Raw genomic sequence first — 20,452 nt, 5'->3', positions numbered from 1 at the left:
TTTACTTCTTGCACATGTTATCACATTCATTAATATTCATTTACTTCCAGAACAATGGAGGAAATATGCAGAGTTTGCATGGGAACTTCTGGAGCATTAACAAACATTTTTGATGAGACTCCAATAAGACTCCAATCCATTGCTGAAATGATTACGGAGTGCACAGGATACGTGGTTTGGCGAGGGGATGCACTCTCAGAAAAGATATGTCCACCCTGCCTCGAGGATGCAGTGAGTGCATTCTACCTCAAGAGAACCTGCGAGCAGAGCCATAAACTATATTTCACGCGGCTGGAGGAGGAAATAGAAGAAGAAGAAATCTGTGATAATGCAAAAGACGATTGTGACGAGCCGTCGGGTATTGAAAGTGAGCAACTAAACCAGTTGGAAACCGATGCAAAGGATCAAAGTGATAAGGATAAGCTTAGTACGCACCTAATTGATCATCCATACTCCAAGTCATTTCATCTACAAGTACAAACCAGTAAACGACGCGCGTCTAAAAAACCACATAAATGCCCTCGATGCTCAAAGGCATTTACTGAAAAAGAAAAACTAGACGTACACCTCCGTTCTCACGCTGGGGAGCGACCGTACAAGTGTACTCACTGCCCGAAAGCATATATCAGTGAGAAATGTCTTACAAATCACATACAAAGTCACACAGGACATCGACCATATAAATGTTCTTACTGCCAAAGATCATTTCAAGAGAAAGCGTTTCTCGAGAGACACCTACCCACTCACACGAAGGAGCGACCACATAAGTGTCCCGAATGTCCAAAGTCCTATTTTATACCTAATAATCTGAAGATTCACATTCGTACGCACACGGGAGAACGACCATTCAAATGTTCCCTCTGTCCAAAAACCTTTACATCAAAAGGTCCTCTAAGAATTCACAGCCATACTCACACTAAGGAGAGGCCGTTTAAGTGTTCTCAATGCCCCAAGTCCTTCGCTGGAAGCGTAGGTCTCCAAACTCACATGATAATGCATTCCGATGAGCGACCCTTTCAATGCTCCCGCTGCTCAAAGCCATTTAAAAGAAGATGCTCCCTTGCAGCACACACCCGAACTCACACGGGTGTACGAAAATTTCAATGCTCTCAATGCTCAAAGGCCTTTGTAGAAAAACAAGCACTAAGGAAACACCTTCTTACTCACACTGAGGAGCGACCGTACAAGTGTGATCATTGCCCGATATCATTTAGGCAAAAGATATCTCTAACAAGGCACTTAAAAAAACATCCAGATTATCGAGAACATATATGTTCTCACGGCTCGGAGTCATTCAAAGAGACAGCGGATCTCGACAGACACCTCACCACTCAGACTGACTGCTCAAAGACATTTGAACCTGAAAGATCTGTTAAAAATCACACCTCCAGTCAGTCGCAAAAGACCAAAGATCATATCCTTAAGCAATCTTACAAGTGTGATCACTGCCCTAGATCATTTAAGCGAAAGACATCTCTAACAAAGCACTTAAAAACACATCCAGATTATCGACCACATATAAGTTCTCACTGCTCGAAGTCATTTCAAGAGAAAGCGGATCTCGATGAACACCTCACTGACTGCTCGAAGTCATTTAAAGAGGAAATATCTGTTGAACCGAAAGAGCATCAAATCCTTACTCATACTGGGGAGCGACCGTACAAGTGTGCTCACTGCCCGAGATCATTTAGGCACATGACATCTCTTACAAAGCACATACAATTAAAACATCCAGATTGTCGACCACATATAAGTTCTCACTGCTCGGAGTCATTTCAAGAGAAAGCGGATCTCGATGAACACCTCACTGACTGCTCGAAGTCATTTAAAGAGGAAATATCTGTTGAACCGAAAGAGCATCAAATCCTTACTCATACTGGGGAGCGACCGTACAAGTGTGCTCACTGCCCGAGATCATTTAGGCACATGACATCTCTTACAAAGCACATACAATTAAAACATCCAGATTGTCGACCATATATATGTTCTCACTGCTCGGAGTCATTTCAAGAGAAAGCGGATCTCGATGAACACCTCACTGACTGCTCGAAGTCATTTAAAGAGGAAATATCTGTTGAACCGAAAGAGCATCAAATCCTTACTCATACTGGGGAGCGACCGTACAAGTGTGCTCACTGCCCGAGATCATTTAGGCACATGACATCTCTTACAAAGCACATACAATTAAAACATCCAGATTGTCGACCACATATAAGTTCTCACTGCTCGGAGTCATTTCAAGAGAAAGCGGATCTCGATGAACACCTCACTGACTGCTCGAAGTCATTTAAAGAGGAAATATCTGTTGAACCGAAAGAGCATCAAATCCTTACTCATACTGGGGAGCGACCGTACAAGTGTGCTCACTGCCCGAGATCATTTAGGCACATGACATCTCTTACAAAGCACATACAATTAAAACATCCAGATTGTCGACCATATATATGTTCTCACTGCTCGGAGTCATTTCAAGAGAAAGCGGATCTCGATGAACACCTCACTGACTGCTCGAAGTCATTTAAAGAGGAAATATCTGTTGAACCGAAAGAGCATCAAATCCTTACTCATACTGGGGAGCGACCGTACAAGTGTGCTCACTGCCCGAGATCATTTAGGCACATGACATCTCTTACAAAGCACATACAATTAAAACATCCAGATTGTCGACCATATATATGTTCTCACTGCTCGGAGTCATTTCAAGAGAAAGCGGATCTCGATGAACACCTCACTGACTGCTCGAAGTCATTTAAAGAGGAAATATCTGTTGAACCGAAAGAGCATCAAATCCTTACTCATACTGGGGAGCGACCGTACAAGTGTGCTCACTGCCCGAGATCATTTAGGCACATGACATCTCTTACAAAGCACATACAATTAAAACATCCAGATTGTCGACCATATATATGTTCTCACTGCTCGGAGTCATTTCAAGAGAAAGCGGATCTCGATGAACACCTCACTGACTGCTCGAAGTCATTTAAAGAGGAAATATCTGTTGAACCGAAAGAGCATCAAATCCTTACTCATACTGGGGAGCGACCGTACAAGTGTGCTCACTGCCCGAGATCATTTAGGCACATGACATCTCTTACAAAGCACATACAATTAAAACATCCAGATTGTCGACCATATATATGTTCTCACTGCTCGGAGTCATTTCAAGAGAAAGCGGATCTCGATGAACACCTCACTGACTGCTCGAAGTCATTTAAAGAGGAAATATCTGTTGAACCGAAAGAGCATCAAATCCTTACTCATACTGGGGAGCGACCGTACAAGTGTGCTCACTGCCCGAGATCATTTAGGCACATGACATCTCTTACAAAGCACATACAATTAAAACATCCAGATTGTCGACCATATATATGTTCTCACTGCTCGGAGTCATTTCAAGAGAAAGCGGATCTCGATGAACACCTCACTGACTGCTCGAAGTCATTTAAAGAGGAAATATCTGTTGAACCGAAAGAGCATCAAATCCTTACTCATACTGGGGAGCGACCGTACAAGTGTGCTCACTGCCCGAGATCATTTAGGCACATGACATCTCTTACAAAGCACATACAATTAAAACATCCAGATTGTCGACCATATATATGTTCTCACTGCTCGGAGTCATTTCAAGAGAAAGCGGATCTCGATGTACACCTCCTCACTCAGACTGAGTGCTCGAAGTCATTTGAACATGAAATATCTATCAAGTCGCAAAAGAAACACACTACAGAGCTACCGTATAAGTGTGAGCTCTGCTGCAAGTCCTTTCCTAAAAAGTCCCACCTTCGGGAACACACTTTTACGCACATAGATGATGAACCATTTCAATGTCCTCAGTGCGCGAAATCATTTAAAGAGCAAGAGGTCCTCGAGATGCACATTCAAACACATGCGAAGGAGCGACCATATACGATTTCCGACGGCTATCCCAACGTCAGTGTGTTTATGTGTCCTCACTGCTCGAAGACATTTCCTCAATACGCAAATCTCCGCTATCACCTCCGTTCGCACGCGAACGCACGACCCTACCACTGCTTCTTATGCAGAGCGACGTATACGCAATTATGCAGGCTCAAAGAACACTTATTAAGTGCTCACAATATCGAAAACAATCGATCATTTAGCCGGCCATCTGGTTATACAACTAAATTTATAGAACAAAATCATTTATAACTGATGTGCGGCTTATACAAATAACGATTAAATGCAAGAATAAACAAATCTCAATTATGTTTAATTTTTTATTATTAACGAAATTGGTGATGAGAGGGAGGGAATCAACTAGGAAAGTTTTAATGCTTCAATTTATTTATATTGGTACACTCCAGAAGGGCTCTAAAAGCATTCGAGAATTTTGATCCATTTTTATATAAATAGGGTACACAAATGCCTTTACCATACCGGTTGACAATCAACAAATTGTCAAAAGACGTTGCAGTCCGTTCCCACTCACGTAACGTTTTATGCTTTTTTTGTTTGTGTACCTTTTTAGTTTTAAACTTAATTGGAAACATTCAAAGAAAAGATAGTCGTGAAAAATAGCCAATGCTGTGGAGAATTTATTGATAAATCGTATAAAAGTATAGTTTGAAAGCGGAGACACCTAACTAGCTAGTAATATCAAAAAGAACGTCAAAATCGAGGAAAATGATTTTAGATTACGTTATATTTACAGTATATTTTGAAAATGCAAGACTAGGTTATCGGTTAAATTTTATCGATAATTTCGCGGTCACACTTTTCGCAATTTTCTAGTTTGTTTTTAGTTAATAAAAAATAAGAAAAATTAAACCTATTAGCTTATGATTTTGGCAAATATATTGCATTTGTGATTGTATTGAAATATCTGACTGATACCAGCTGACTGAAGAAAGTGTAAACATTTAGCGTATTCCGGTTTTGAGCGCTCTCTGCTCTGTTTTCGGCTGCCAATAATTGCTGTTCTCTCAAATGACGCTCCGCGCACACTCGTTCTCCGGATTCGCTATATACTGTAATTTACACTGTGTGGAAATGCGTCAACATTAATATGAAAATGCCGGTCTCGATGCCAACGAACGCACAGTCTCAACCCGCATTTGGAGCCAATTTGTTGTGTGCGTCCCAACCGCAGCCGCGCAGTGTTTACTTTTCTTGAGGTATAAAATGGAATTTTATGGTAGAGTCCCGCGAGAGATAAAACTAAATAATCAACTAAACTGCATTCCAAGCGTTGACGCACAAAAATATAAGAAAAAAGTGCACAAGTGCATGGAAATATTGCAATAATATTTCACTGCCACGCGACTGTGTTTACGGTGGAACGTTTGTTTGTATTGCATTGCCGTGGAAGTTGAGTGACGAAATCGTGAAAATTAGCACGAGGTGTGAGGTGACGGTGGCTACGCCACCTAGAAAATAACTCCACACCACGCACCATAGAGTGTCGACATACGCCTTTCAACTTTAAATTATAGTTGTGTCTGTTAAGAGATAATGGATGTGCCTAGACAATGTAGTGATTAGTTTGGCGGTTGCCAACACAGCAGAGATCGGCGGAGGTTCTACATATGTGTGTGGCTGTGATTGACGGTGGGGGAGCAATGACCAACAGGTTGTAGTGTCTGTGCAATACTCGTAGATTGTTTACAATTTGTTAGGTTTCGCTTTCACACAACACGTGCTTCCTCCCCTTGATAAAAATAGATGCCATCTAAATAGATTTGCATCTTTTATATTCGATTAACTTCCGCTTTTTCCATTCCTTTCCAGTGGCAATGCCAACTATCGCGCATTAAAGCCAATCCTCCCTCATCCGTAATAATCCGTAATAATGACTGAACGATATGCAAATGGAGTGACCACCAGCCTGGTGGACAAGGAAACACCCGAATCGGATGGAAAAATCGTATTGAAACGCAAACTAACTCTGCTCAATGGAGTAGCAATTATTGTGGGCACCATTATAGGATCTGGCATATTCATCGCACCCACTGGGGTCTTTCTCTATACAGAGTGAGTAATCTGGAATGGAAATAATCTGCATATTTGAATATGTTGTATCTCATTATGCATATAGTATCATCCTTAATTCAATTTATTCACAAAAAGGTCAATTAACGGATAAATTGTCACAATTATTCCTTTTGACACCAATTAAATGGAATTTATTAGTACCCGATTTTCCCTTGAGTTAATTGTTAAAGTCCGCCCTGACTGCCTTCGTTGTAGTAGAAATTTTGTCAAAATATTGCGTCAGCTTTAAAGTAAATTTCTCTCCAATTACAAGAATGCCAAACAGCAACAGTCGCTCCCATGCCCACAATTATTGAGACACAAGTTGCCTGGCAAAACCATAAACAAATTCTTTGTAATCAAAATGTACTAATAATATTATCTTTGTGTTTCTACTTACTGACTAGATAATAGTTTTATCAGCTTTTTTTACACCTGCTAAATGTGTCCAATTAGTTTATTTCCGCTTAAGAGAGTGTTTTTATTAGGCATTATTCAAGATAATCAGTTTTAATCCAGCCATTAGAGTTTACACACTAAATCAGCTATTTTCTTGGCTGCGTCTTTCTGGAAAATATCTAATATTTGGTTTATAAGAGTCAAAAATAAGCTTATAGTTGCTTTGGTAATTTTATAGCAGTCAAGTTCGAAAGGTTTAAAGCAGCCAGCTTATAGTTTTATATGAAACAGTTTTAATAGTTTCATATCAGTCACCATTAGGGACTAAAATAAATTATTTAAATATGTAAATTGCATAATTCCTTGTTCCTTTTTTTTGAACAAACCCATACGTTCATGATTCCATTGCAGTACATAAATTCATACATATTTACATACACGAATGTAAACATATCTAAGCTGAGGGTTTCTTGCACCTACATATATTTTATTACTTGCTGGCTCAAATGTATCTATAATATGCTGACATAAACATAAACTCTGTTGGAATTACATGGGGTTGTGTGCGTGGGTAACCTTGGGCTGAATAAATTCTGGGGTAATTCTTGTTACTAAAGTTGTTATTTGTGTGCATTCTTGTCCATTTCAAAATGTGGATTACGCATTTGTTCGTTGTGATGGGGCAGATTCAGGTAGTCCTCGAAGTCGATGGTGTGAATGCGGCCAGTCAGAATGTCGTCCATTAAGTGGCTGGGCGACATGTGGGATGGCTGACCCACACGGCTAGCAATCATGCGATCCATATGCATGGTCATGGCCATGCCCGTGCCATGGGTATTCAAAGCATCACATAACTCGGCCTTGTACCGATCCTGGCGAAAGTTCTCTTCACTGTGACGCAGAAAATCCACTTCGGGCACCGCAGGAAAGAAGCTGCCAATCAACTCTTCTTGGTTGCGGCGACCAGCGAGGTCTTGCTCCTTGGACATTATCAAGATCAAACAATATTTGTTTAGAATTTGTTGAACAATTTTCTATTTTAAACGAACTTTTAGTTTATGAGCAATTGATAGGGATTGTTGAAAGCGAAAGAACATTCAATGATAGATCGATCTCATAGAAATTACCTTAGTCTGTTGCTTGTATATTTCCATCTGCGAATTGTTAATCCTAATCTTTTATTTCTTCTCTTATCAGATCTGTTGGCAGTTCCCTATTGATTTGGTCCGCCTGTGGAATATTATCGACCATTGGCGCACTCTGTTATGCAGAGCTGGGCACAAGTATTACAAGATCTGGTGGCGATTATGCCTATTTGCTGGTATCCTTTGGTCCTTTGGTGGGGTTCCTACGCCTGTGGATAGCTTTGCTGATCATCCGGCCAACAACGCAGGTCAGTGAGTGCTCTCCCCCGGAAGGGGGAGCCAATCCAATCAATTGAATTATGAAATGTTCACTATTTCTCTTGATTGATGGATTGGCATTTGAATTGGTTGTTGATGCACAACAAATATATATAAATTTATTAAGTGGCGGCAACCGGCAACATTCGACCACAATTGAATTCAATTACTTGAACAACTTTCTCCAACGAAACGAAATTGGGAAGCTGGATTAAAGATGTGTTCTAATATTAATCCAACTTTACTTTACAGACCATTGTAGCCCTAACCTTTGCCCATTATGCCGCCAAACCCTTCTTCGAGGACTGTGATCCGCCACAAAATTCAGTCAAGTTGTTGGCAGCTGTGTGCCTGAGTAAGTAAAGAATCTTAAGCACTATTGAAAGCACAAAATTAAAGTTATTCTCCCCCTTTATAGCTTTGCTCACTGCCATCAACTGTCTGTCTGTGAAGGTCTCAATGAAAGTCCAGGATGTCTTTACAGTGGGCAAGCTGCTGGCTCTCATCATGATTATACTCGCCGGACTCTACTACATGGCCATGGGCAAGCTGGAGAACTTTGACAATCCTTGGGAGGGCACTTACAGTGCTCGGAATATTGGCTACGCTTTCTATTCTGGTTTATTTGCCTTTGGCGGTTGGAATTACTTGAACTTTGTAACAGAGGAGCTGCAGGATCCATACAAGTGAGTGGGGTTGGCAGCCTGTCAGCAAGACAAATGGTTGCGAGTTGGGTGGGAGAGAGAGGAGACTGCCTTTTGCGTCATGCGCAAGCCAGCAACAAGTTGAAACTTGTTGAGTGTCCTTGATGTCATGAATGGGGAGGGATGCTGCTGGTTTTCTCCCTAATGAATTCAATTTACGCTTCAAAACACTCGTAATCAATTGAAGTGCTGCGCGTAGCTTTTTCCTGCTCTAAAAGGCACGTTCCTCATGTTTCAGAAATCTTCCACGAGCCATTTGGATAGCCATGCCCCTGGTGACGGCCATCTATGTTCTAGTGAATTTGGCCTATTTCGTTGTGGTTAACAAACCCGAAATGCTCAGCTCCTTGGCCGTGGCTGTGACCTTTGGCAACAAGGTCTTTGGACCACTGGCCTTTATGGTGCCCATCTTTGTGGCGCTCAGCACCTTTGGCGGTGTCAATGGCGTTCTCTTCACATCGGCAAGACTTTTTGCCACTGGCGCACAGGAGGGACATTTACCAAAGTTCTTTCAACTATTTCATGTGAAGCAACAGACACCAATTCCATCGTTAATCTTTACAGTAAGTTGGTATTACAATTCTTTTAATATATTTGCTAACTTAAACATTGTTTTACTCTCTGCTTAGTGCCTGATGTCGCTGCTTATGCTGCTGACGGATAATGTCTATCAGTTGATCAACTATTTCAGCTCTGTGCTCTGGCTATCTGTAGTCGCCAGCATAGCAGGCATGTTGTGGCTGCGACACAAGAAGTTTGTATTCCCTACAACCCACTTCAATACTTCTTTTGCTCAATTTGTTTGTGTATTTCAGGCCGGATTTACCACGACCTATTAAAGTACATCTAGCGTTGCCCATCACCTTTATGGTCTGCTGTGTAACACTGGTGCTGCTGCCCAACTTCGCGGAGCCTGCGAATCTGCTCATTGGCATTGCCATCACTCTAGCTGGCATTCCGTTTTACTATGTATTTATTGCCTGCAAGAAGAAGCCCAAGTGCTATGGCCGCTTGTCCAGTGCTCTCGTGGAGCTATGTCGCGGCATGTTCAACACAACCATTATAGAGTCAAATGAGGCCATAAACTAGGACCAATTTACCCACAAAAACAAAGAAAAAGAAAAAGAACTCACGTATCGATTAGCATTTAGTTTAAAAAAGAAAAGCCCTTCAATGATATTCAGAGTAGCTAAACAAATTCTGCAATGCCGTACGGTATGCATTCAAAATGCGATTAGCGAAGACCTCAACCCCGCCACCATGGTGAAATTACTAAGGTGAAATCTCCACCACAGGGTGACTACTAATCTATCTCTATCCCTTTCTAGCGCTTGTCCTCGCACAGCGGAGAACGTCACCGTGTTAGTAATTCCAACATGCCCACCACCATGTGTATATTTGTGCTTAGAAATTGGCATTCCATTCCTCACAACGAAATCGATATCGTTTATACTTTTAGTTTTTTACACACAAACACACATTTAGTTTCCCCATAGTGCGTATATTTATTTGAGCAATTTCGCGTGACCCCCAAAGCCTGTCCCCAGTAAAATGCATTTTATAATTTCTCATTTCCTGATGCCACATTCCTTTTTTCCGAATATTCATCAGGAAGTGTTGCCTGCTTTTGATATGGGAACAAGCTAGGTATTGTGACATGTTTAGGGAACAAACAAAACATAAATTTGTAAACGTTTTTTTTGCTGATAAATGTTGCTGTTGCTGTTTTTAAAAGCTAAAAGTCTCCTTAATTAATAGGCAACCTTGCGACGATTCCATTCGATGGCAGTCTCTACTATGGTGGTGCCGCGTATGAAATCTGCTGCCACAATATTGGAATGTTCTCCCAGCTCATCTCGATACAGCTGCGATATGCGCCAATTGATTGTGTCGGCCATTTTGCGGAGTCCGCCGTGCTTATCGAGTATAACATCCCAGGTTTCCGGCGTCAGCTCGGCCATGTCAGCCACCGGGCGACTCGAGAAGCGTCTGCACAAGAGAGAGGAACGCAATCCATAAATAAACTACTAGCATAATTATCAATTTGTTGATACACTTACGACACATCAAAGTCGTTGATGTTGCGCAAAAATGTCTCGAGTCGCGGCCAGGTCTGCACATTGCCCCAACGCTGCTCCACGGCGCCGAACAGCAGCTGTGGATTCTCCTCCACAATGGCATGCTTGTCGTAGGCCAGGATCACATTCTGTTGCCTCGACCAAATGTCGCGCAGTGAGGCACGCCATCCCAGTGAGGGATGTGCAATCAGATCCTGGAACTGTTCCCGCAGATAGCTGACCAGCAGTCGATGGACGCCCAAGTTCTTGCCAAAGCCTGAAAGCAGAACAAAAGCATCATGAGGAGGTGTATGCGATTAGGCGGAGAATCTGTTGCCACATTACCCACTGGAAACTCCTTGAGTCCAAAAATGACAATCTCATTGGTTTCATGGACAAAATCCTTCACCTGATTGATGACTTCCTGCAGCGGTCGCTGCTTCGTGATGCCATGGTAGATGAAAAACTTCTCCTGTGATGCTCGATAGTAGCCCACGCGTATGTCCAGATATCGCACGCCATGCATCAGTTGTCCCATTATGTCGTCATCCTGGGTGAGGGCATATTTGGTCACCAGACTCTCTCGCAGCAGTGGATCAAAGTTGGGGCGATACGAGCCGGAGTCATGGGTGCCCGGTATGAAGAGATCGCGCAGCCGCAGCTCTCCCACAACCGAACGCAACTCGTTCATCCAGCGGGGATAGGCCCGCACACAGTTCTTGGCCAGAATGCGTCCCTCCGCATTTATGTAGCTGGCCCAGTAGCCGTAGCAGGAGGTCTGAGTGGTTACATTCCGCGACAGCGCATAGTCGAAGGGCACTCCCGTGGTGAACCACTGGGTGGTGAGGCTTGGCTGTATGGCGGCCACTACTTGGGCGCTACCCCCGTTGGCCACCCAATACTGGCGCAACGCAGGCGACTCCTTCGTGGCCAGCTCAATGCGCGGCTTCCTTGTGTATCCCTGCACGGGCACATAGTCGGCCGCACCATCACCAGAGCCACTGCCTTCATCACACGCGAATGAAGCCAAAGGCGTGCCCGTTGGCAGTGTACGCCGCTCGAAGCTGTGTGGATCCTGGAGTGTCAGCAGAACATTGTCACCCATTTGGGCTGGGGCATTCTTCCAGGAGATCTCCAGAAAACGCTTCCGCGCATTGATTGTCAGCCACAGCTTCAGTCTGTGGCCATCTTCATCTCGACGTGACGCTCCAATTGTCTGCACCTGTGGCACGGCGGCGGCAGGGCCAAACTGTGTCAGGGCCAGGGCCAGGATGAACACAAACGTTTTCAGGAACATCTTCTCTGCACAGCTGAGACGATCCCTGTCAGTCTTAATCTTTGATTGAATTAATGCTGATTTGTTCTTATTGCGTCCACCGTTAATCAGTGGAAAATCTGACGCGATGGGAGATCAACCGCTCGCCACACGAGCCTCAGGCGTTATGATCGGAATCAGCAATCATCATCATCATCAGCAGCCCCTCTTCCCACTCTCTCTCTCTCTCTCTCTCTGGTTGAGTGCCGGTGCCCCTATAAGTACATGTGTAAGCAACTCGTCCGTCCGTTAAACAAACAATTGGAATCCAACACGAAAGCTTAGTGAGAAGCGTAAATAGACTTCCTCAACGAGTATGTTTATGTTGGGATTTCCACTAATTAAACCTTATATACTTTCCATACAATAAGAACACAGTGTAATCCAATGATCAATATAGAATCTGCATACAATTTGCGTTCAAATCGCAATGAGATTATTATCTTTATTGTTTGCGTAAATGGAACAACAATTGAATCAGATAAAACTCCCGACAATGCCGAAACGAAATTCCCAAGAATGTTTCCACTTATTTATTCGTCTCCGCTTTTAATTAACAGTGTAGAATTTGTTTGTTAGGCTGGCAACCAAGACAATGTAGACGTTGCACTATTTGTGAGATAAACACCGCACATAAATAAACACGATCCGCGAGAGGTATTTCATTTGTATTTATAAAACCAAAAGAAAACCCGCTTAATTTAACGGTCACATCACAGGCGTCAGTATTTTTTAGTATATTCGCTGTCAGACTTTTTTATCTTTGATCTCATGGTCACACTTACTGAACAGCTGTTGCGATCCAAACAAAACAAACAATTTTATAAACTATTTAATTATTGCTGAAACAGCTTAGTTGAATGAGAAAATGCTACTGGCACCAGCTGCTCAATCTCAGCCCACTCTACACCAGCCGCTCCACTCGAAAGTATCCAATTACCTAAACAATCAGCGGCGCACTGGAGAGTTCTGTGATTTGCTGCTGGAATTGGATTCTGCGGACGATGCGTTGAGCCTGAGCGTGCACTTCTGTGTCCTGGCCGCTCAGAGTCAGCTCATTGCCACCAACCAGAAGCAGCAACAGTTCTCCATACACAATCCTCTGAAGATAACCATCCGCAATTTCGCTTGCACACAATGCTTGCACACAATTGTGGACTTTTTCTACGAAGACATTGTGTCCGTTTCGAAGGATCATGAACAGCATTTCCGGGAGCTGGCTAAAATATTGGCAGTGACAGAGCTCTTGAACTTGTACCAGATGCAGCCAGCGGACGAGGCTAGAGAAACATGCGAGGCCACGACACCCGGAGATGCTGAGGGGAACCTGGAGCCAACAAAGAAACCCGAAGATCTATTTGAAAATCAGCAGAGCATCTTCAAGGTATGCCACGAAGCTTGTTTATTGTCTTTTATTCATTCAACTTCTTTGCTTTTGCAGCTGAAGAATCCCCGTGCCGTAAAATCCAGCAGCAAAGTCAACTACTGCATTGGCTGCGACTTCAAATGCTACCAAGTGCAGAAGATGATTGAGCACATGAGCAGCTGTGAGCCCTCGCATCTAACGTGTTCCCTGTGCGAGGTTGGCTTTCTGGACTGGCGGGAGTATGACAGGCATCTGCGCCGCCACTCTGGAAATCCGCGCAAGCCCTTCTTTTGCCTGCAGTGCGGCATTCACTTCACCACCAGAGCTGCTCTGCTGGTGCACCAGCCGAAGCACTCTACAGAAACGCCTCACATCTGTCCGCACTGTGGCAAGGGCTTCAAGTGGAAGCAGGGCCTCAGCAATCACATTCTCGTCCACAATCCAGAGAAGCAAATGCTCTGCGATGTGTGCGGCTATAGCACCACCCACATGAAGGCTCTCAAGTCTCACAAATTGCTCCACACGGGCGAATTCTTCGCCTGCACCGTTTCGGGGTGCAACCATGTAAGCAATCGCAAGGAGAACATGAAGCTGCACATCGAGACGCACAAGCAGGGACGGGACTTTATATGCGAAATATGTGGCTGCAACTTTAGCCAGAGCAAGAACCTCAAACGGCACGCTCTCAAGCACACGGAGAACGGGCCCAGTCGCTACAAATGCCAGCTATGTAGCTTTAGTAGTCATCGTTCCGACAAAATGAAGGAGCATGTGCAGCGTGTGCACACCGAGAAGGCTGTACAACTGGAGCTCTCTGAATCGGTGGATAGCTCGTTCGAGAACAAAATGCCAGATGATTTCGACCTTCCCATGATCGAAGACACTCTGCCGCCGGTCAGAAAGAAGCAAAGAGAACCCAAAGGTTCGCGCAAGCAGACAGTTGAAGGAACTCCGTCAATCGAGAAGCGCCTTAAAATGCTGCTCCCCAAGGAAAATGTTAAATAGGATAGTCCCTCAGTTTGAAAAGTCGTTAAAACGATTGATAATATATTGTGGAAGGCTGTAGAGTCAATTACAATGTAAGGAGAATGCTTTCTTATCGAAGAATGTGATAACGATTCCGTTGTATTGCGTCGTTTCTCTCGAAGCAGGTGGAACTTTCCGGCAAGTGACTAATGAACCATAACCAGAGCAATAGTTGACAATGTGTACAATCTTATCAGACCGAAGGAGACCGAAGGAGGTCCGCTGTACGTAACAAGTGTTGTTCATACAAAAACAATTAGACCAAAACGAATTAAAAGCTTTATTTAAAAAATAAACAAAAATGGATTGAAGAGAACTGGGTCAGCGTATCGTTTCTTTCTGACAAGCCCACTTGTACATGCACACACATATTTAGATATCTGCGTACGATCACGTTTTCCTATCAAAAGTCAAAAATAGTATTTGAAATGTAACGGAAAATTTTCGATGATGCAATTTGAAATGCACCCTCTGGGTCATGCGAGGGCGGGCCAAGGTGGGTGGCAAGCGTAAAATTTATATAACAACCGCCTGCCCCACCAGTTGTTTGAAAACGTGTGTATTATAAGAATATTCTGAAAACATTTAAATAAATGGACAATGCAAAGAAAATATGTTTGGCGCTGTGTTTTTTTGTTTACCGCGCACTTTGTAAATACATACTTATAACAACAAAAATTAAATTGCGCAGCAAAAATCTTTGGGAGAGAGAGCAAAAGAGAGAACTATACCGGGCATGGTGCTGCCATACAGTTGGTAATTATTAAGAAGACTTGGAAAATCTAACATATTCCTTGTATCACCAAAAACAACAAGTATCTTAAGAAATCTTAAATATATACTACTTTTTGAAACAAAACAAATCTGTTTAAAAAATTATAAGCCTTATTTTGAGCCCACAAAACACAGTTGCCGCAGCACTCTGGCAGCCCCACGTCAGAGCTTTTAATGTTTCTCTCTCTGCGCTCCCTGACACCACAAGCTTGGTGTATATAAAGGTCCGACATAGCAGTGAAAATTTTAATAAGTTTCTTTGCAGCGAGGAGGGAAAAGTATTACAGTGAAAAGTTCGTCCAAAGTTGCAGCCAAAAGGCCACAGCAGAGAAAGAAAAAAAACCAAGGAAACGCATTATATTGCAGTTCGTTTTAGTCAAATTTAAAAACGCAAGCAACCATGTCCGAATCGCATTTTGATGAGTACGAGCACTACAACTTCGACTATGACAAGCATATCTTTTCTGGCCACGGCGGCAAGCAACGCTCCAAGAAGGAGGCCTCCGTGCACACCAACCACTTTGACCCCTCCGGTCACTCAAGGAAAATCCTAACCAAGCTCATGAACACCAACACCAACAACATTAAGAAGGCTTGCAAAAACTGATGCAGGGCTGCCGCTAACGCGGAATCAAAGAAAGGAAAGGAGTTGAAGAGAGTTGAAAACGAAGAAATAATCGAATTTAAGTTACTAAAAGGCAAACGAGAAGAAAAGGCAACAAGAAGAAATTGAAAAATCAAAGCAGCGCAGCGGGCTGTCGCAGTTGCGTTTGTGGGAGGAGAGAGAGAGTGAGGAGCAGAGGACTGCAGCAGCCATTGGAAGTACACGCTTTGCATTTCCATGAAGCAGGCAGAGAAACGGAAGAAACATTTTTGTGAACACTATAATATTTTTATTTGCTTATAGTTTCACAAACAAAAAAAATATTACTCTTAGCTTAACTATTTCCTAAACTTAATTCAGACTTACAATTTCTAGATAATAAGCTATAGCGAGTTTCACATTATGAAGTTTGATTTAGATATTACATACACAATAAAGAGAAACCACAATACTGAAATTATTGTATTTTTGATTGAGAACTTTCCAGAAACCCACACAACATGGCCTCTCTCAGGTGTTGCATTTGCTTCATTTTGTCGAGAACTTTCCAGCATTTGGAATCAACGCTCTCTCAGGTGGTATTTGTATTCATATTAATACACACATGTTTGAACGTATACATATGCAGAAGGTGTGTTCACAAAAGGTGAGGCATCAATTTGTGTTTGGTTTCCCACTCTCTCACAGCAGACACACACAAACGAAATGAACTAAAAAGTTAGAGGCAAACAACTACAAGCTCTCACCTTAAATGAATGCACCTTGTCGACGAATGTTGCGTTCCGTCCCTTCCACCCCCTCAAAAGTGCCTACGAACGATTTGAGTGCATATTTATAGCCTTTTAGTTGAACTCATTTGCACTCAGCTGGCCGATCTTCAAGTATCAGCGGCGACCGCCAATGCAATTGATACACTGAGTGTTTTCTTTGTTTTCAGTTATCAACGTAGCCACTTGGAATATCACACGAAAACAGACATACGTACATTCATACATACATATGTATTTAGAAATTGCTTTCAAAACGGAAATATTTCCGCGACCTTAAATTATCGTTCAAAGCTTACACGCGTATGCATACATACATACGTATATCTGTGTGAATGTATTTCTTCCGCTTACAGGAGGTGTAAGAAAGCTAAAAAAGAAGCATGCATGAATTTGTTTAGTGACAGGTGGGATCGCTTCAATTTTCGATTCTCGAACATTCCATGTAAAATTATTAACATTTTTTTTCTGTGTTAAACTTGTGTAGCAAAATCTTTTCGTGGCAGGTCCACTCTAATGGAATTCTCTCGCTCTCTTTGCACACTTTGCCGGCTTTTTATTGCGTTGTTTCTGTTTATATTCGGTATTTGGTAAACAATAAAACAGGCGGCATATCAGGTGGTTCTTCTACATATGTACATATGTATGTATGTTCTGAATATTAATCATCATGAGATACTAGCAAACAGTTATATTTCAACCACTTGAGTTTCATGATGCATCGCTTTGTTTCAAACAAGGTTTTATTATTCACGCATTACATACACAATTGCATACATATGTACGTATTTCCAGAATTCTCTTTTCTTTCTCACATTTATAGTTCAGTCACAGAAATCAAGAGGTTTCAAACAAAACAACAACAGAAGAGCCAGTGTGAAATCCGTAGAATCAAATAAACAATTTTGGGGTGGCAATGAAACTAGTTTGTCGGGGTGCGGTAAACAAATGACGCATTAAGGTTTCAGTGCAATCTAGAAAAATCATCAGAATTGGCAATTTGGCGAGGATAACGCCTTGTAGATCTCATGAAATTTGAAAGTACATATATACATATGTACATATATTTACGTATGAACATATGTACTTATGTAAATACATAAGGAACCCCTAAAATCACAATTGGGAACAGTTTGTAGATCACTTATGTATGTATTCCTGACAGTCGCGTTTTATTCGCTGTGTTTACGTATCTAAAACTCGTCCTCAACTTAAGTCGCTTGTCTATATGAACTTCTCTAGTAATATTCGATAAACTTGTAATAAGTACCACCCGCAATGCCCTAGACCAGCCACCTTTGTGGCCTTTTGGCCACTCTTTGAGTGTGGAAATAGATCTCTTTCTTTGACTTTAATGAAAGACACACGCTCCTCTTGAAGTATCCATATACATGTACATATATACAAACATAAATATGTACCTGTATTCTATTGGTAAATAAGTCAACTTTGTAAGTCGTGAGTGTTCGCGTGCCACACGTCAGACGGTGCATCACGACGCGACGTTGGGCGACATACCAAGATCTACTACGACCAATTACGACTTACTAAATTTCTCCGCTTTGGGCTCGATTCTTAAATTTTCTATGTTCCAATGAATCCTATCGAGTATTGCACACTTTCACCGCGAAAAAAAACGAATTTCTAGTCAACAACAACCAAGTCGGGGATTATGCATCAGAATGAATGGGAATGGACCAAAGACATCCAGTATGTCTTGTGGACATGTTAATTGGTGTGGCACTCGATGGCGAATGAACCGTTAAATCGAAACTGGAGCAGCGGCCCAATAACGATGATGCACGCGGCACACGGATTAACACCTTTCAACGAGCTGAAGACTTGGTGGGGCTCCCGCGAAGATGTTCTAGATATTCGTAGTAAATGTGGATACATTTCCCTTGTATTAGCACCATCGATGCCCCGAGCGATGGTTTTTCTGGATCATCATTGAAGATTCTTCGTTTAGTTGACGACTGAACTGCAAGCCGACTGGCCGTGCCCGCGCCTAGAAATCCGAAATCAAGGATTCCGGAATAGTAAAAACTTCAGTTCATAAAAGAAAAATTGTAATACGGATAATGTCAGCGTACAAAGAGATGCCAGAGAAGCAGTCGCAGCGGCGTCTGTCGTCCATGTGGCTGATCATCGTGTTGCTTTTCGTGTCCACACTCACGGTGGTGGCTTTGATTGAGGCTGAACGTGCACAATCTAATGGTGCTGACTTGTTAATTCTGAATCGCATGTGGAGCCATTTTCAAGCGGCAACTCAAACCGACACGAAAGAAGAGACTGCCACAGTGGAGCGCATAGCCAGGGAGGCCAGTAATTCCAGTGTTCCCACTCAGGAGCAACCTTCAACCAGGCAGAGTAAGGACTTCTATGAGGAGCAGCGGGCGGTGGTTGTGAATGCAGAAAGCATGGATCCCATTGTGGCACAGCGCCAAGATTTGTTTGGTCCACCACAGAGCAGAGAAGACTCCAACGAACAGGATCCATATTATGATGCAGCCGAGGATTATGGGCCAGGACATTATCCATATCAGCAGGAGGAGCAACAGCAGTCGGAAGAGAGTTTCTATGGAGAAGGAGATGGTTCATCTGAGGGCAGAGCGGCTCAAGCTCGCCCTTATGATGGCTTTTATGCGCCCTGGAAGGCATCGCCCGTGGCAACGCATCCTACGGCTGGGGATGGAAACCACAGGAAGCTCCAAACCCCGCCAAATCGGTAAAAATCGGCTTTATTTTTTAATTTCTCAGTGAATCCTAACTTTTATCATTTACAGCGCCCCTTACCCTGCCTATGATGAGGTGTATGACTACCCCATGGGTTTCCAGCGTCGTCCACTGGCGGAGACCCCGCTGGCCAAGCAGACACAACCCCAATCCACACAAAATTCTGCGATTGTTCCCGTTCAGGAGGAATCCACTTTGGTAACTGTTCTCAAGAGTCTAAAGCAACTCTGGGATCTCTACCAGGCACTAATGAGCGCCTGGAATTCCATGGCTGAGCGTCATCAAAAGAGCACAGAACAATTCCGCAAGGAACAGGCGGAAAAACAGGCCGAAAAGAATCGACTTAGACAGCAGCAGCAACAAAAAATGAGAATTAATTCGAAAAAGCCACCGCGAATCGAAGGAGATAAAAAGAATCAAAACAAAAAGAGCACCACAACGAAAAAGCCAACATCCACTTCGAGTACAACTCCAGCTGCGGATAGCTCTGAGGAGGAGGAGGAGGAGGAGGAGGAGAAAGAGGCGACGCCATCATCAACAGTTGAGCCTGGGCCTCAGAAGGTTGAAAAGGGTTTGAAGGGTGAAAAGGCTGATGTGAGTTCCGTGCGCGGACTCCGCCAGAGACGTGAGGCGGCTGCAGAGGACAAGGCAGACACGGATGTTGGTGAGGGTCGTTACATCAAGGGTGATCCACTCAAGGGCTACTACGATTTCGTCATTACGGAGGGCTCCTACAAGTTTTGGGCTGCCTTTCAGGTTAGTTAATGTCACTTGAGCTGAGTTACTTGTTTAAGCTAATTGAATCCTCCAAACAATAGGTGGGCACAGCGCTTTTGATTATCTATTCGACATTTGCTGCCATTTACTACTCCAAGGTAAATCCGCTGACGAGCGACTACGATTATACGGATTATTTGGGTGGTGTTCGCTCATTGTCTGGCGGCGATGCTGATTTCGTTGATGATGCCGATTCGCCGCCACCGGTCTCAACCACTTCCCGCATTATGGAGTGGCTGCCGCGCACAGCACATTCCGTTAAATTCATTCTGGATGCCATTGAAAAGATGCCACTGGATCATGGTCAGACGAAAGAGTCAGGCTGGGGGAGCACGGAAACAGCGACTGCAGAGAAGACGAGTTAGGGAACCCACCATATTTATTAATGAAAATAAAAACAAAATGTTGAAAATAACCTCTAAAGTCTCCATTTTACAACGGTCACAGTACGATAGATTTATCTGTGTTTTAAAACCAACATTCACAGTGCAACGGGTTAAATTCTTCTTCTTTCTGTTTAAGCACTCACAGTA

The 20,452-nt window shown here is 43.0% G+C and overlaps 6 protein-coding genes across 8 annotated transcripts; 5 read left to right on the top strand and 1 right to left on the bottom strand.

The window, feature by feature from the left end:
* On the top strand, positions 1–4,209 carry LOC117584825 (zinc finger protein 729-like). Its single transcript, XM_034273951.1, has 2 exons — positions 1–16; positions 51–4,209. Exon 2 carries the CDS (start codon positions 55–57, stop codon positions 4,168–4,170), a length of 4,116 nt encoding a protein of 1,371 aa, XP_034129842.1. The 5' UTR covers positions 1–16; positions 51–54; the 3' UTR covers positions 4,171–4,209.
* Positions 4,210–4,780: 571 nt separating this feature from the next.
* LOC117584660 (large neutral amino acids transporter small subunit 1) lies at positions 4,781–10,068 on the top strand. Its single transcript, XM_034273687.1, has 8 exons — positions 4,781–5,135; positions 5,749–5,991; positions 7,588–7,783; positions 8,046–8,148; positions 8,212–8,479; positions 8,736–9,060; positions 9,127–9,251; positions 9,313–10,068. The coding sequence occupies exons 2-8, from the start codon at positions 5,810–5,812 to the stop codon at positions 9,584–9,586; spliced, it is 1,473 nt and encodes a 490-aa protein (XP_034129578.1). The 5' UTR covers positions 4,781–5,135; positions 5,749–5,809; the 3' UTR covers positions 9,587–10,068.
* Positions 9,978–12,487, bottom strand: LOC117584661 (PI-PLC X domain-containing protein 1). The gene is made up of 3 exons (XM_034273689.1): positions 10,900–12,487; positions 10,558–10,831; positions 9,978–10,486 (listed from the first exon to the last, which is right to left on the bottom strand). Exons 1-3 carry the CDS (start codon positions 11,849–11,851, stop codon positions 10,249–10,251), a joined length of 1,464 nt encoding a protein of 487 aa, XP_034129580.1. The 5' UTR covers positions 11,852–12,487; the 3' UTR covers positions 9,978–10,248.
* Positions 12,488–12,645: 158 nt separating this feature from the next.
* LOC117584662 (gastrula zinc finger protein XlCGF58.1) lies at positions 12,646–14,547 on the top strand. Of its 3 annotated transcripts, none has more exons than XR_004573860.1 (3): positions 12,646–13,253; positions 13,311–14,314; positions 14,387–14,547. XR_004573860.1 is itself a non-coding variant. In XM_034273690.1 (2 exons), exons 1-2 carry the CDS (start codon positions 12,738–12,740, stop codon positions 14,238–14,240), a joined length of 1,446 nt encoding a protein of 481 aa, XP_034129581.1. In that variant the 5' UTR covers positions 12,646–12,737; the 3' UTR covers positions 14,241–14,547. The 3 variants fall into 3 exon arrangements, 1 of the variants encoding a protein (XP_034129581.1); XR_004573859.1 differs by having other exon boundaries at positions 14,384–14,547; XM_034273690.1 differs by having other exon boundaries at positions 13,311–14,547.
* A 739-nt stretch (positions 14,548–15,286) lies between these two features.
* LOC117584663 (nuclear protein 1) lies at positions 15,287–15,951 on the top strand. Its single transcript, XM_034273691.1, has one exon. The coding sequence runs from the start codon at positions 15,436–15,438 to the stop codon at positions 15,640–15,642; it is 207 nt and encodes a 68-aa protein (XP_034129582.1). The 5' UTR covers positions 15,287–15,435; the 3' UTR covers positions 15,643–15,951.
* A 1,863-nt stretch (positions 15,952–17,814) lies between these two features.
* On the top strand, positions 17,815–20,328 carry LOC117584655. The gene is made up of 3 exons (XM_034273683.1): positions 17,815–19,134; positions 19,193–19,898; positions 19,961–20,328. The coding sequence occupies exons 1-3, from the start codon at positions 18,488–18,490 to the stop codon at positions 20,282–20,284; spliced, it is 1,677 nt and encodes a 558-aa protein (XP_034129574.1). The 5' UTR covers positions 17,815–18,487; the 3' UTR covers positions 20,285–20,328.
* Positions 20,329–20,452: the final 124 nt, after the last annotated feature.

This window comes from Drosophila guanche, unplaced genomic scaffold (genome assembly GCF_900245975.1).
Source record: "Drosophila guanche unplaced genomic scaffold, DGUA_6, whole genome shotgun sequence".
NCBI lineage: Eukaryota > Metazoa > Arthropoda > Insecta > Diptera > Drosophilidae > Drosophila > Drosophila guanche.
The sequence above is the reverse complement of the archived record's forward strand: the minus strand, read 5'-3'. Positions and strand labels throughout refer to the sequence as shown.